Source organism: Pleurodeles waltl, chromosome 11, assembly GCF_031143425.1.
Source record: "Pleurodeles waltl isolate 20211129_DDA chromosome 11, aPleWal1.hap1.20221129, whole genome shotgun sequence".
Taxonomy (NCBI): domain Eukaryota; kingdom Metazoa; phylum Chordata; class Amphibia; order Caudata; family Salamandridae; genus Pleurodeles; species Pleurodeles waltl.
This window is the reverse complement of record NC_090450.1, coordinates 33,474,677-33,491,021: the sequence shown is the minus strand read 5'-3', so window position 1 is coordinate 33,491,021 and position 16,345 is coordinate 33,474,677. Positions and strand designations below refer to the sequence as shown.

General features: G+C 44.2%; 1 protein-coding gene across 8 annotated transcripts in view; it reads left to right on the top strand.

Moving 5' to 3' along the window:
- Positions 1-16,345, top strand: part of ABCC5 (ATP binding cassette subfamily C member 5) — a 254,811-nt gene that overhangs the window by 61,393 nt on the left and 177,073 nt on the right. For all 8 annotated transcript variants that reach the window (XR_011199339.1, XR_011199340.1, XM_069212924.1 and 5 more), the window contains exons 4-5: positions 13,745-13,900; positions 15,380-15,527. Coding sequence is in view for 6 of the 8 variants with exons in the window: in XM_069212924.1 (XP_069069025.1) it covers positions 13,745-13,900; positions 15,380-15,527 (304 nt within the window). In the remaining 2 variants the exon portion in view is untranslated. The remainder of the gene's footprint in view (positions 1-13,744; positions 13,901-15,379; positions 15,528-16,345) is intronic.

The window sequence follows — 16,345 nt, the reverse complement described above, 5'->3', positions numbered from 1 at the left end:
ATAGAGGAAGATTTCAAAGCCCCAAAACCCCTACTACTAAACAGTGACTCACATGTCACTCACCCCCTCCACACAACACCAGTGGGGGGAAGAATAGGTCATTATTACAAAGCATGGGAGAAAATCACTACAGACACTTGGGTTCTAGCAATTATCCAACATGGTTATTGCATAGAATTTCTACAATTCCCTCCAAACATACCACCAAAAGCACAAAATTTAACAACACACCATTCCAATCTCCTGGAGATAGAAGTGCAGGCACTATTGCAAAAGAATGCAATCGAATTAGTGCCAAACACACAAATAAACACAGGAGTTTACTCACTGTACTTTCTGATACCAAAGAAGGACAAAACACTGAGACCAATCCTAGACCTCAGAGTAGTGAACACTTTCATCAAATCAGACCACTTCCACATGGTCACACTACAAGAAGTATTGCCATTGCTAAAACTACACGACTACATGGCAACTTTAGACCTCAAGGATGCTTATTTCCATATACCAATACACCCATCGCACAGGAAATACCTAAGGTTTGTATTCAAAGGAATACATTACCAATTCAAGGTACTGCCTTTCGGATTAACAACCGCACCAAGAGTCTTTACCAAATGTCTAGCGGTAGTCGCTGCACACATAAGAAGGCAGCAAATACATGTGTTCCCATATTTGGACGACTGGCTACTCAAGGCCCATTCGTTCATACAGTGCTCAAATCACACAAATCAGATCATACAAACCCTCTTCAAACTCGGGTTCACCGTCAACTTTACAAAATCCAACATTCTGCCGCGCAAGGTACAACAATACCTAGGAGCCATAATAGACACATCAAAGGGAGTAGCCACTCCAAGTCCACAAAGAATTCTAAATTTCAACACCATCATACAACGCATGTATCCAACACAAAAGATACAGGCAAAGATGGTATTACAACTCCTAGGCATGATGTCTTCATGCATAGCCATTGTCCCAAACGCAAGACTGCACATGAGGCCCTTACAACAATGCCTAGCATCACAGTGGTCTCAAGCACAGGGTCACCTTCTAGATCTGGTGTTAATAGACCGCCAAACTTACCTCTCGCTTCTGTGGTGGAACAACATAAATTTAAACAAAGGGCGGCCTTTCCAAGACCCAGTGCCACAATACGTAATAACAACAGATGCTTCCATGACAGGGTGGGGAGCACACCTCGATCAACACAGCATACAAGGACAATGGAACGTACATCAAACAAAACTGCATATCAATCACCTAGAACTTCTAGCAGTTTTTCAAGCACTAAAAGCCTTCCAACCAATAATAGTTCACAAATACATTCTCGTCAAAACAGACAACATGACAACAATGTATTATCTAAACAAGCAGGGGGGGACGCACTCCACGCAGTTAAGCCTGCTAGCACAAAAAATTTGGCATTGGGCAATTCACAACCAAATTCGCCTAATAGCACAGTTTATACCAGGGATCCAAAATCAACTCGCAGACAATCTCTCTCGAGATCATCAACAGGTCCACGAATGGGAAATTCACCCCCAAATTCTGAACACTTATTTCAAACTCTGGGGAACACCTCAGATAGACTTGTTTGCGACAAGGGAGAACGCAAAATGCCAAAACTTCGCATCCAGATACCCACACAAACAATCCCAAGGCAATGCCCTATGGATGAACTGGTCAGGGATATTTGCTTACGCTTTTCCTCCTCTCCCTCTCCTTCCTTACCTGGTAAACAAACTCAGTCAAAGCAAACTCAAACTCATATTGATAGCACCAACTTGGGCAAGGCAACCCTGGTACACAACGCTGCTAGACCTATCAGTGGTACCCTGCATCAAATTGCCCAACAGGCCAGATCTGTTGACACAGCACAACCAAAAGATCAGACACCCAGATCCAGCATCGCTGAATCTAGCAATCTGGCTCCTGAAATCCTAGAATTCGGGCACTTACAACTTACCCAAGAATGTATGGAAGTCATAAAACAAGCCAGAAGGCCATCCACCAGGCACTGTTATGCAAGTAAATGGAAGAGGTTTGTTTGCTACTGCCATATTAATCAAATACAACCATTACACACAACTCCAGAACATGTAGTGGGTTACTTGCTTCACTTACAAAAATCTAACCTAGCTTTCTCTTCCATTAAAATACACCTTGCAGCAATATCTGCATACCTGCAGACTACCTATTCAACTTCCCTATATAAGATACCAGTCATTAAAGCATTCATGGAGGGCCTTAGGAGAATTATACCACCAAGAACACTACCTGTTCCTTCATGGAACCTAAATGTTGTCCTAACTAGACTTATGGGTCCACCTTTTGAACCCATGCACTCCTGCGACATACAGTTCCTAACCTGGAAGGTGGCATTTCTCATCGCCATTACTTCCCTAAGAAGAGTAAGCGAGATTCAGGCGTTTACAATACAGGAACCTTTTATACAACTTCACAAAAATAAAGTCGTCCTAAGGACCAATCCTAAATTTTTGCCAAAGGTTATTTCACCGTTCCATCTAAATCAAACAGTGGAACTTCCAGTGTTCTTTCCACAGCCAGATACCGTAGCTGAAAGGGCACTACATACATTAGATGTCAAAAGAGCATTGATGTATTACATTGACAGAACAAAAAACATCAGAAAGACTAAACAACTCTTTATTGCATTTCAAAAACCTCATGCAGGAAACCCAATTTCAAAACAAGGTATAGCCAGATGGATAGTTAAATGCATCCAAATCTGCTACCTTAAAGCTAAACGACAGCTGCCCATTACACCAAGGGCACACTCAACCAGAAAGAAAGGTGCTACCATGGCCTTTCTAGGAAACATCCCAATGCAAGAAATATGTAAGGCAGCCACATGGTCTACGCCTCACACATTCACCAAGCACTACTGTGTAGACGTGTTATCCGCACAACAAGCCACAGTAGGTCAAGCTGTATTAAGGACATTATTTCAGACTACTTCCACTCCTACAGGCTGATCCACCGCTTTTGGGGAAATAACTGCTTACTAGTCTATGCAGAACATGCGTATCTACAGCGACAGATGCCATCGAACTGAAAATGTCACTTACCCAGTGTACATCTGTTCGTGGCATCAGTCGCAGTAGATTCGCATGTGCCCACCCGCCTCCCCGGGAGCCTGTAGCAGTTTGGAAGTTACCTTCAATTATTTATATATGTGTCATCTCAACCTTAAATAGGTGCATACTTAGTCACTCCATTGCATGGGCACTATTACTACAATTCAACTCCTACCTCACCCTCTGCGGGGAAAAACAATCGAGGATGGAGTCGACGCCCATGCGCAATGGAGACAAAAGGAGGAGTCACTCGGTCCCGTGACTCGAAAGACTTCTTCGAAGAAAAACAACTTGTAACACTCCGGCCCAACACCAGATGGCGAGCTATTGCAGAACATGCAAATCTACTGCGACTGATGCCACGAACAGATGTACACTGGGTAAGTGACTGTAAGGAAATGCCTCCTTGGCATGGTTGCCCCCTGACTTTTTGCCTTTGCTGATGCTATGTTTACAATTGAAAGTGTGCTGAGGCCTGCTAACCAGGCCCCAGCACCAGTGTTCTTTCCCTAACCTGTACTTTTGTATCCACAATTGGCAGACCCTGGCATCCAGATAAGTCCCTTGTAACTGGTACTTCTAGTACCAAGGGCCCTGATGCCAAGGAAGGTCTCTAAGGGCTGCAGCATGTCTTATGCCACCCTGGAGACCTCTCACTCAGCACAGACACACTGCTTGCCAGCTTGTGTGTGCTAGTGAGAACAAAACGAGTAAGTCGACATGGCACTCCCCTCAGGGTGCCATGCCAGCCTCTCACTGCCTATGCAAGTATAGGTCAGTCACCCCTCTAGCAGGCCTTACAGCCCTAAGGCAGGGTGCACTATACCATAGGTGAGGGTACCAGTGCATGAGCATGGTACCCCTACAGTGTCTAAACAAAACCTTAGACATTGTAAGTGCAGGGTAGCCATAAGAGTATATGGTCTGGGAGTTTGTCAAACACGAACTCCACAGCACCATAATGGCTACACTGAAAACTGGGAAGTTTGGTATCAAACTTCTCAGCACAATAAATGCACACTGATGCCAGTGTACATTTTATTGCAAAATACACCCCAGAGGGCACCTTAGAGGTGCCCCCTGAAACTTAACCGACTGTCTGTGTAGGCTGACTAGTTCCAGCAGCCTGCCACACTAGAGACATGTTGCTGGCCCCATGGGGAGAGTGCCTTTGTCACTCTGAGGCCAGTAACAAAGCCTGCACTGGGTGGAGATGCTAACACCTCCCCCAGGCAGGAGCTGTAACACCTGGCGGTGAGCCTCAAAGGCTCACCCCTTTGTCACAGCCCAGCAGGGCACTCCAGCTTAGTGGAGTTGCCCGCCCCCTCCGGCCCCGGCCCCCACTTTTGGCGGCAAGGCTGGAGGGAACAAAGAAAGCAACAAGGAGGAGTCACTGGCCAGTCAGGACAGCCCCTAAGGTGTCCTGAGCTGAAGTGACTCTAACTTTTAGAAATCCTCCATCTTGCAGATGGAGGATTCCCCCAATAGGGTTAGGATTGTGACCCCCTCCCCTTGGGAGGAGGCACAAAGAGGGTGTACCCACCCTCAGGGCTAGTAGCCATTGGCTACTAACCCCCCAGACCTAAACACGCCCTTAAATTTAGTATTTAAGGGCTACCCTGAACCCTAGAAAATTAGATTCCTGCAACTACAAGAAGAAGGACTGCCTAGCTGAAAAACCCCTGCAGAGGAAGACCAGAAGACGACAACTGCCTTGGCTCCAGAAACTCACCGGCCTGTCTCCTGCCTTCCAAAGATCCTGCTCCAGCGACGCCTTCCGAAGGGACCAGCGACCTCGACATCCTCCGAGGACTGCCCCTGCTTCGAAAAGACAAACTCCCGATGTCAGCGGACCTGCTCCAAGAAAAGCTGCAACTTTGTTTCCAGCAGCTTTAAAGAACCCTGCAAGCTCCCCGCAAGAAGCGTGAGACTTGCAACACTGCACCCGGCGACCCCGACTCGGCTGGTGGCGATCCAACACCTCAGGAGGGACCCCAGGACTACTCTAAGACTGTGAGTACAAAAACCTGTCCCCCCTGAGCCCCCACAGCGCCGCCTGCAGAGGAAATCCCGAGGCTTCCCCTGACCGCGACTCTTTGAATCCTAAGTCCCGAAACCTGGGAGAGACCCTGCACCCGCAGCCCCCAGGACCTGAAGGACCGGACTTTCACTGGAGGAGTGACCCCCAGGAGTCCCTCTCCCTTGACCAAGTGGAGGTTTCCCCGAGGAACCCCCCCCTTGCCTGCCTGCAGCGCTGAAGAGATCCCTAGATCTCCCATTGACTTCCATTACAAACCCGACGCTTGTTTCTACACTGCACCCGGCCGCCCCCGCGCTGCTGAGGGTGAAATTTCTGTGTGGGCTTGTGTCCCCCCCGGTGCCCTACAAAACCCCCCTGGTCTGCCCTCCGAAGACGCGGGTACTTACCTGCAAGCAGACCGGAACCGGGGCACCCCCTTCTCTCCATTCTAGCCTATGTGTTTTGGGCACCACTTTGAACTCTGCACCTGACCGGCCCTGAGCTGCTGGTGTGGTGACTTTGGGGTTGCTCTGAACCCCCAACGGTGGGCTACCTTGGACCAAGAACTGAACCCTGTAAGTGTCTTACTTACCTGGTAAAACTAATCAAAACTTACCTCCCCTAGGAAGTGTGAAAATTGCACTAAGTGTCCACTTTTAAAACAGCTATTTGTCAATAACTTGAAAAGTATACATGCAATTTTTATGATTTAAAGTTCCTAAAGTACTTACCTGCAATACCTTTCAAATGAGATATTACATGTAGAATTTGAACCTGTGGTTCTTAAAATAAACTAAGAAAAGATATTTTTCTATACAAAACCTATTGGCTGGATTTGTCTCTGAGTGTGTGTACCTCATTTATTGTCTATGTGTATGTACAACAAATGCTTAACACTACTCCTTGGATAAGCCTACTGCTCGACCACACTACCACAAAATAGAGCATTAGTATTATCTATTTTTACCACTATTTTACCTCTAAGGGGAACCCTTGGACTCTGTGCATGCTATTCCTTACTTTGAAATAGCACATACAGAGCCAACTTCCTACAGTGACATTTTCATTACTATGGATTTACATTAGAGTTTCTCTGAAAGCCTCCCATTGTAGGGAGACTCCGCTGAATGTTCTAGGAAAATAATGCACAGATGTTTACCATCATCTTTTGACACCTATGCTTCCTGGAGTCAGGTCACCCTAATTGTTGGGCCTTCTATTCAAAGCTTCCTTCAGTAATGTGAAGTGAGTGGGCACCGGAGTGGTGCATATCATTGGGCAGCGCCCTGTGATAGCACAATAATAATAACATTGCATTTGTAGATAAAGCACAACCCCACATTGGACAACAGTGAGCAGCTTCCAATTGGAATAATAGGGACATCCTAGATGGAAGTAATTCCACATTTTTTGTTAATGTTGTTGATGAAAATGTCACCTTGGGTCCCTAAATTGGCCACGGGGGTTCACGGCTTACGTACTTGCCAATAATTATCTGCCTCCTAGGCTGATCAAAACAAGGGTTTTCTCCCACAAAGTGCAACATTTCCTCTTGCTGGTGTTATGTATAAAGCACCATCTAAATATGTTTGGGTTCATTGATCAGGTTTTTCATCTTCGCTTTCAACTAGCTTTTATGTTGTATGCTAAATGGTAAACTATTATTACAATTAAGTTGCCGGCATTGCATGCTTAGCAGTGTTTACCGGACCATGTTCTTTGAGAAGCAGGCTCTGTGCTTCCAGTCTGTTTGGATTGGCAGCGTACTTTGTTGCCTACAGCCTGCCAAGTATTCACACTGAAGCAAGAGCTTAGATTGGATGAGAGATCCTGTATCCTTTGCCTGTGGGAAAGATTGGAATAGCTGATCAACATAGGATCCAAGACTGTGGTTCTTTAGGTTTCTTTCAACCCCAGGATATTTATTGTTCAGGAGTGGCCTACTCCTGCTGCGCACTGGCTCCAAGCATGACACTAACCCCATCTCATAGCAGGGCCACTGGAATTATGTGGTTGTGCAGCGATTTTTCACATAATTGTAAATTTGCCACATAATCAACACCTTCTGCATAATCTGCGGATTGCAACAAAAAAATGTTGTTTTTAGCATAAACGGTTCACAAGTTAGTAAAAACCAAGCGACCCGTGTTGGAGCGCAGTGGAAGGTCCTTTGCAAAGGTTGACTGGTCACCTTTCTGCAGCTTATTGCTACATTTGGACATTAAACTGGCGCTAATGAGGTACAATGAATGCCCAGACAGTGTTAACAGTTTAAAAAAGTCAAAATAATGCAGTAATATATCAGAGTGTGCAGCTTAATGCTGCATAAGTTGCCTTTTCTTGTCGCATAATTTAGTCAACCCTACCGCATAATTTGATCCCCTCCCCTTCTGCACAATTCCAGTGGCTCTGCCTATAGTGCTTGGCGTCATAGACCAATACATAGATTGGCTTGTGCCTAAGGCAAATTATAATGTTTTGTTGTAGTGGTGTATCGGAGTGATAGGTGAGAAACTATTATAATGTTATTATAAGAAATGAGAATTTGAGCTAAAAAGCAGAAGCTTTACTTTATTATTCAACTAATGTGCAAGACTTCCATTGTGGTGCATGTATATCTGTCTGCTTAGAGACCGTTCCCACTTTTTTCTTCCTTTCTCTACCAAGCAATATAGCACTGGCTGGATTAACCCCCCTCCCCCCCCCCCCCTCCTACATCTGGCTGGTACCCAGGAGTTATTCTCCTTCTCTCAATCCACACACCACCTCTCCCACCTCGTTCTACACCCCTTCTAATCCGTGAGTTCAACAGCCTAGCTCCACAGCGACCCAAGATCTAACTTGTCTCTGCAAAGCTCAATCAGCTACTAATATAAATATAATTTATTGCAGTGAATTTCAAATCCCACCCGTTATTTAATTGTAATCGCTGAGACCTTGAATGATTCCAAAGCAAACCATAAATTAAATTAACGTAACTTTGTTTTAATGTGATATATTCCTATTAGTAACCGTTATCCTTGTAGTAAATATTTTATTTAATAAATATGTTAAGAACTGTATTGTAATCCTTAGCTATGATAATCCTTTAAAGAAATATAAATCACTTTGGGTAAATTAAATTAACTTGGATTTAAATAAAAGCGCTTCTAAAACAAACTTTCAGCCTAATACTAACCATAACTTTAAATTGTATTAACTAAATTTACTTTAATGGTATTACGTAGACAATAAAAAGTGAGCATTGACACACGGGTAAGTAATTAAAGCTTATGCAGCAATGTAAGAAAACACATTGCAGATCGGTGGTGTAGAAGGGGATCTTTAGGTAAGATCTCCTAGATAACACTTAGGTTGCCCCACAAATCCTTAAAAGGCCTTACTGTGTACCACCGCATTGTTAAAAAGAAATAACATTTTATGGGCTCTCAATACTGAAAGTGACACATTTTATAGGGCAGATCATGGGAATCCGTGAAATATCGTTTGTTGATCTTGTGCAAAAATACAGTACCGAGGTGACTGCCATAATACAAGAAGGAAAGATTAGGTGACCAGCTGACTAGGTGTTATCAGCGTGGGTGTTGTGATTCTTCACAGGCTGGGTGCAGGAATTATCCTCTGAGGGCACTCCTGGTTGAGTGTCTGAATGAATGTACTCCATCCATGCAAAGAGAAGGAATTCCCTAGAGACAAGATAGAGAATAATATTATTTTCAGTAATGCAGAATATTAAATGATATGAGAAAAAATCTGGGCAAAAAGTCCAGTACTTTCTAGATCACTACCGAAAGACTGATATAAAAATACAAGATGATTTCTATAAAATTAACATTTTTACTAATTAAGCGCTCATTGGACTGTAACTCAGTGAAACGAAGGCTTTGATGTTGGTTGTCACTTGCTGTCTGATCACAGCACACATAGAAAAGTGCCCTCTTAAACAAGCTTACAGTTTTTTTTTTTTGTTCAGACCACAACATCAAGGTTTGTGTTTCTGTCCGAGGATATAGAGAATTTAAAAAAAAAAAAAAAAGTGTCTACTTTTGTCAGAGACCTGGTTTGGAGCGTATTGCAGCTACGTGTTCCCAGCATCACTGCTGTGCTCTGCAACTGCAGATGTTACCTTAATTGACCTGTTTCTCTTGGAAGATGGGTTGGAATAAGATGGTTTGTTGCCTGAAAACCTTGCAGTTCAGGAAGGTATATGCTGCAACATTATTCCACATTTTCTATCCGGGCCAACACTTGCTGGGGGACCTGCAGTGGTACCATTTAAATAAATAAATATGCCTTTATCGAACAGTTAATTGCAGTTCATCACAGACTATAGGTTCACACTGATGGAGATCTTGCATGTGTGGCAAATGACATAGAAAACATCACTGGTGACAGCACATCAAACAGATTGGTCCTTTCAGTGGAACTATAAGGATGGTGTGCTACTCTCAGCCGCTGCGTGTCGTAGATAAGAAATCTGCTGCCTCATTTCTGTAGATACATCACATGTAGTTTAAAGGCCGCAGGACCCGTCGACCTAACACATTTACAGTTCCAGCACTTAGTAGCATAATTGTGAGTTCTAGTCATGTTAATGGCATAATGGGCTAGTTGATGCAGTTGGATCTACCCAGTGGTAGCCCATCAGTAAACGTCTTGGAGAGACCTGTGAAGACCAGATAGCAAAAGCTCCGCCAGGGTGTGACTGGTGACCGGATTGCTCCACCTTCATCTGTGGGGAGCAACAGCTCAAACAGGGGAACCAGGAATGATTGGCATGTGGTACCTTTCAACACAGCGTTCACCTAGGGTAAGGTTTTTAATCCTGGATTGAAAAATACTTCCAGGTTCCTTCCTCACATTGTTTTTGCTGGGACTGATTCGTTTCCTATGGCTAGAGGCCGTGAAAATAGACTTGGCAGTTCTTGAGGTAGAGTAAGCTTTCCTTCTTTGTCTGGTTAATTTTTTTCGGCAATCTGATGGTCGATTACCAGGTTCACATTTTGTTACCTCTTTTGTGGTGTCCCAAAGCCCCAATATTGTGACACTACAGTTTAAATGGTCACATATGAAATGCTGAATGCCATGCAACAGAATAGATAGCAGTTTATAAATAGAATGGCCAGTTGGTAATTACTTTAGAAGAAAGGAACATACCCTAGTAGCAGGTTAGTAAATATTCACTCTGATCTACCTAGAAGATTTGGATTGCCATTTATCTTCTGGGCCAAAGAGCCAATCCCAGATGCATTGATAGGTCCTACATGATAGAAATTCAGTTAGTATTGAGCCCTGTGGCCATTGTTAACCAGTGGAGGAAACCTCCGAGGATCTCAAGTAAGATTGTACACATTTGTGTCTGAAACTACAGAAAGCTACAAAGTATCAGATCAAAGATGCCCTGTGTATCCATTATGAGTCAGTAGCAGCAAAATCCACCAGCCAAACAAAGGAAGATCCTGTTCTTGAAATAGGTTTGTTTTCTGTATCGCTTACAGGGGATTCTTAGGGCGGTGTAATGTTGATCTGGTGTCCAGACAGCTGTTGTTGGTGAACAGCTCTAGCCCACAACCCAGTGCTCATTGGGGCTGGCTAATTGATCAGTATACTCTAGCTGTCTCTCTCAGTGGTGGCAGAAAGGGTGGGACTCTTATCTTGAAAATTATTGCTTGTTATTTAGATTTTGCAGTGGCTTGGACACCCTTGGATTGGGATTACCCACAGTAGACACCAGAGAGCATAGGTGTCAGAGATTAGAACAGTGTAGCTTCAGCTTTAACCAGTGATGGCTTAGAAACAAGAGAAGTCAGGAAGCTGACTCTAGTCTTTCTGAAGTCAGGGTCTGCCTCCTCAAGCCTGTTGGATCAGACCACAGGCCTAGACTTTGTAGTCTCCTGAGCTGCATGGGTGGCACCAGAGATGGATAAAGGCATCTCACAGTTACAGAGTGTCAGGACAGAGCAGGCTCCACCTTCCCTGGATGTCGTTGTGTTCCCATGAAACTGGGCTGGTATGACCTTGAAGGGCTTTGGAAATAATTTTGTTGAGATGTTCGCAGACAGGTTCTTCCAGTCGGCTGGGTTTTCACCTTTAAGCATCAAATTACTCCTATTGGCAGGCGCTATCCAGCTCCTCTTGCAAGCAGCAGCAAGGCAGATTGATTGGCCTTTACGTTCTTCGGCTCGGTCCAGAAGGAGTAGGACAGCCGCAGCGGAGGTTCCTCTCTTTGCTCTTTTGACTTTCCTTCTGATGCTGATAACCAAGACCTCCTCAGAGCAGAGTTGAAATGTTGAACAAAGTACTACTTAGGGAGGTCAGCACTTTTCTGGCTCTGGTGGCAAAAAACTGGCCTACCAGCAAAGAGCCTTCTTATGAATGTCTGTAAAGACCCTCAGTTCCAAGGTTACATTCTTCCCATTCCAAAGGTTGTACTTCACTGAGCTGTGAGCCCTGCTGTCACCCCACCTCTAACTCCAAGACATGGTTAAAGCTGCCTCTGGTAGATTATGAAATGGCACCGTCTGGGAATACATTTTATGGGGCCATGTTCGTCACAGATAGAAAAGTGGTAGAAGTGGGTTGCACTCAGGCAGGGGAAATCAACAGCGTTTAAGAACAATAAGTTAGCCAGTTCCTCTGTCCCACAGTCACCAAGTGTTTGGGAGAGAGATGGGGAAGTGAAAGCCCCAGCTGGCAAGTCCCAAAAAACAACCATAGCCCTGCATATCGCTTCTCCATGTAGTACAGCATGCACACATGAAGTCAGTGGACCCCTGCACTTGCCAGCCAGAGCAACACACACTTGCAACAGTGAGAACAGGCACCATTATCTAATGTAAGTGATGTGATAATGGCCAAGGACTCCCCCAAATGATAGGAATCTGACCAGCATTTATACAGGGTGGAGCTGGAAGACTTTCTCTACGAAGGATATAATTTGAAAAGCTTTGCTTCTTACTAGAAACCATACAGCTACCACTATTACTTCCAAATAGCATGTGCCGCGAGGGCAGTAAGCACACAGTGAGCCTAACCAATTAAAGTCAGTCACAGCGTAGGGTTTTGTGAGGGAAGCGGCAAAGGAGAAGTAATTTAATCTCACGGAGTGACCCTCATTCATTAGTGTGGCATGCTTACCTGGGAAATGTGGAGGAGGAAATGTAATGATGTCCTTTTACGGGTATGGTGCTATAATGATTTATATCCTTTCTCAAATCCCAGGAGGCTACTATTCATAAATTGTTAGCATTCCCTATGCACTCTGGATACAAGCAAGTATTCTCTATGCTCGATATGAGTGATTGAAGAGAATGTTTTGTTGCCTTTCAACTTCACGAATGGCATAGGATTGACCGGCAAGCACAGAAGTGAACAGTAGGGACTCGTATACTGACAAACTCCAGTGACCTTTAGGCAGAGTGGATGGCTAAAAAATGTTGATGATGAACAGTTGTTGGAAATACTAAGACCCTGATGCATCCATTCAGAGCTTTTTTTTCCTTGTTCAAGGAGTCCCAGTTAATTATGACTTTTCCTGTAGGCAGTTGTACTTTTTTCTTATTCCCTTCACACATCAAGAATTCTTTCCCTAGAAGTTTTGGCTAGTTTTGATTGGTTCAGCAGGTTATATTGTGTGTTCATGGGGACCTTAGAGAATATCTTCTTGGACCTCATTTCCCTTAGTACATGTGAAGTAGAGAGGGCAAGAGCCACTCTCACAAAAGGCATTCATTTTGGGTCACCTCTGACAACAGAGCCCACATAAACGTGGACAAAAACAGAAGATTAAAGTGAGATCTCACAGTGCCAGCAGGACTGTCTCGCTTCATACTCAAAGGGTTGTCCAGAAATGTACAAGGGTAGTGCTGCATAGATTCATAATGCCCTGCAGAGGAAATTTGCCCCAACATTGTCCTCGCAGTGTTGGATCTGCCCTATCTAGAACTGTGTGCACATGTAAATACTAAAGACTTTCTTCATATTGAATTGAACGGATCATAATCTTACCAGTTCACATTCTTTATAAAGGAATGGCTTGATCCTGTCCAGCCACTGACTGACTTCCTCCCCACATCTTCTAAGAAAGATGTGATCCATTGTCTCACGTGCTGCAGATACTATAAGGAGAATCGGTGCCTGTTAGCCTTCGCCTAACACAATGAGCAGGTCCCGTCTGCCTTGCATAAGATGTAGTGCATCTCTTGAGATACATATACGTGTACGGTTATCGATCATGGTTTGCAGGTAATATCCGTGCTGTGCTCTGCCAGATGTTTATCCTGTCACCCCTTTGTTGCCTACCAAAATCGCATGTCCCATCTTTTGTCCACTTCATGATGTGAACTTCTGATATGATTGCATAGTGTAAAGGTGCCAAACCTAAGCAAACGCCGTGTAGTACCAGAGCCAGATCTCCTAGCTTGAGCAACATTGTGATGCTACTCCTGTAACATTTTTGCTTACCACAGCATTTATCAGTTAAGTTATTTATTCAAATTCTCAAATACAAATATGTAATGCATCATTTATTGTGGATGTCTACATACATCTGAGTGCCTTTACTCCTTTAGTTAAAAAAAAAATTATACTGCAATAGCTTTTAAATCCTTCCCTTAATTTGCAGACATGCACATCCTGTGGACAATGCGGGACTTTTCTCTTTCACAACCTTCTCCTGGCTGACTCCTCTTGCCCACCTCGCCTACAAGAAGGGAGAGCTTTTTCTGGAGAATGTGTGGCCTTTGTCCGACTGTGAAACGTCCAACATCAACAGCAGAAGGCAAGCAAAAATATTTTTTTCTAATGCGGTCTTAAGACTTAGGAAAGGATTTATCTAATATAAATCTGGAATTGGTGTATTTGTATTTTCTTATTGGCAAGCATTTCGACAAGGCTAAGGCGAGAATTTATACAAGGCATAGTATAAATAGTTTAGTTCAAGGGGCACAGAAGAACATCCATGAACAATGTAAACGGAAACCAAATCTTTTTGTGATGTTGGTTGGAAGAGACCAGACATGACAGTATAAGGTATTTTAATGGTAGATGTAAATGAATCTGAGTGTTCATGGGGATCCTGTTGTGGGCCTGGTTGTCAGTCTTATTGTTTGAAGGGATTTATCCATTATGTAGTCTTTTTAGCCGAAAACGTATTGCCACTTTTAGCCTGGTATTTGATGCAGTTTTGACTGGAAGTGCACTGGGTTCCTGCTTACCAGGTCCCCGGTGCCAGATCTATTTCCCTAAAACTGTGCAATTGTTACCCAGTTGATAATAGCTTTGGCCCTCCGTAAGTCCCTACTAAATTGTACTCCTTGTACCTAGGGCCTGGGTACCAAAGAGGGACCCCAAGGGCTGCAACATGTATTGTGCCACCTCTGGGACCCCTCACCTAGAATATGCAGACTGCCATTGCAGGCTGCATGTCTTGGTGCAGCTAAAAGTGAAAACACAATATAGCCCACAGCCTGTGTGCCATGTCTGTAACACTGCATGCAATATACGTAAGTTACCCCTACAGCAGACCTTGCAGCCCTGAGGCAGGGTGCATTAGATTACATGTGAGGGCCTATCTGCATGAGTGGATTTGCCCCTGCAATGTCTTTGTCGAGTTTTAGCCATACTGAGTGAACAGGAAAGATATTTTAAGAACATGTGCTGGACACTGGTAAATACGAGTTCCCAAGCTACAGGATGGCTTCACTGAAAATAAGGACGTTTGGTATCAAACATCTCATATGAATAAACCCTCACTGATGCCAGTGATGGATTTATTAATACATGCACCTGGAGGTGCCCCCTGAAAAACCTACCATTTGCCCCTGTGCAGACTGACCAGTTTTAGGCAGCCTGCCACCACCAGATACGAGTCTGACACCCCTGCTACCCCCCCACTTGTCCCCCCTCTGATCCCCCGGGTGAGAGTCTTTGCTCTTGAGGCAGTCATAAACCAAACCTGCTCCCACAGAATGACCTGCGACTCTGCATTCCAGGTCCAGGGGCTTCCAAGAAGCCCCCCAAGCTTAGCATGCGGAAATGGCTTCCCTCAGAGGAGATAACCCTCTTGCTGTTAAAGGGTGAGTTGCTGATGCCTACAAGTTGGATGCTGTAATGCATATTTCTCTAAAGTAGGAGTCACATTGTTCCACATTTAACTACAATATTTGTGTGAGCACTTTGTATGTGCTGCTTTCTTTCCATTGTGCTTGGAAAATGTCTTAGGGATCCAGTGCTCATTTTTCCCTTATGATTTCTTCAGGTTAGATCGATGGTGGCAGGAAGAGTTGAAGGAGCGCGGGCCCGAAGAAGCATCTCTCCGGCGGGCAGTGTGGATGTTCTGTCGAACCAGGCTGTGTATTTCCGTAATGTGCCTGATGCTTTCCCAGCTGGCTGGTTTCATTGGGCCTGTAAGTAATTCCATCCTTTTTAATACCCACAGTCAGCTCACCCCACAGCTGTAGCTGTTCCCCACCCACCGTTGCCCTTCAAGCTTGACCCCATTCACAAACTAAATGTAAAAAGGCTAGGACATGATTGAGGGGACCCGTTAAGTTGCTAACAATTTGGGTCACGCCATTTATTTATTTTAGGGAGTAAATCTTACTGATTAATCTGCCTTTTTGATACATTTGTGCAATATTGGCTTCATCTTAAGAAATAGCCCTGCTTCAAGAGAAGCCTGTAGTTGTATGAAAAACAGCTTTGATGTGTTGCTGGTGGCCCCATTCTGCAGCATCCTGCTGTGGCTGACCTTTGAGTAATTGCCTTCATCTCTCAGGTCTTGGAAGTACACTGAAGCTTTTTGTGAATAACAGAGTGACAGAATAACATTCCAGTGAGCAGTGGCTAAGTAGGTGGCTGGTGTTTTCTTAGGAGATCAGTGTTCCTGTGACTGATTCAGAATACTACTCTTTGCTCTGTGTTATTGGGCGATGAGCAACATGTATATTTTAAAAACTATGTACAGATTTGAAGACTGGGCAAGAGCCTGCCTTCTTTAATTATGCTTCAGTGTGTCTGAGGAAAGGCCACATATCTGTGGCATAGGTGGTCCTGATATTAGTTGCAGAAGTAGATAATGTCACCTAACACTTGCTATTTCTTTTTCCTAAAGGAAGGCATGTCTAACACATGTGCAGAACCCATCTGCTTTCTTCCAATTTATTTAATCCTTTTTAACCCAAATTTCATATTTCATATGGATAGTTGATGTAATTCTCAGATT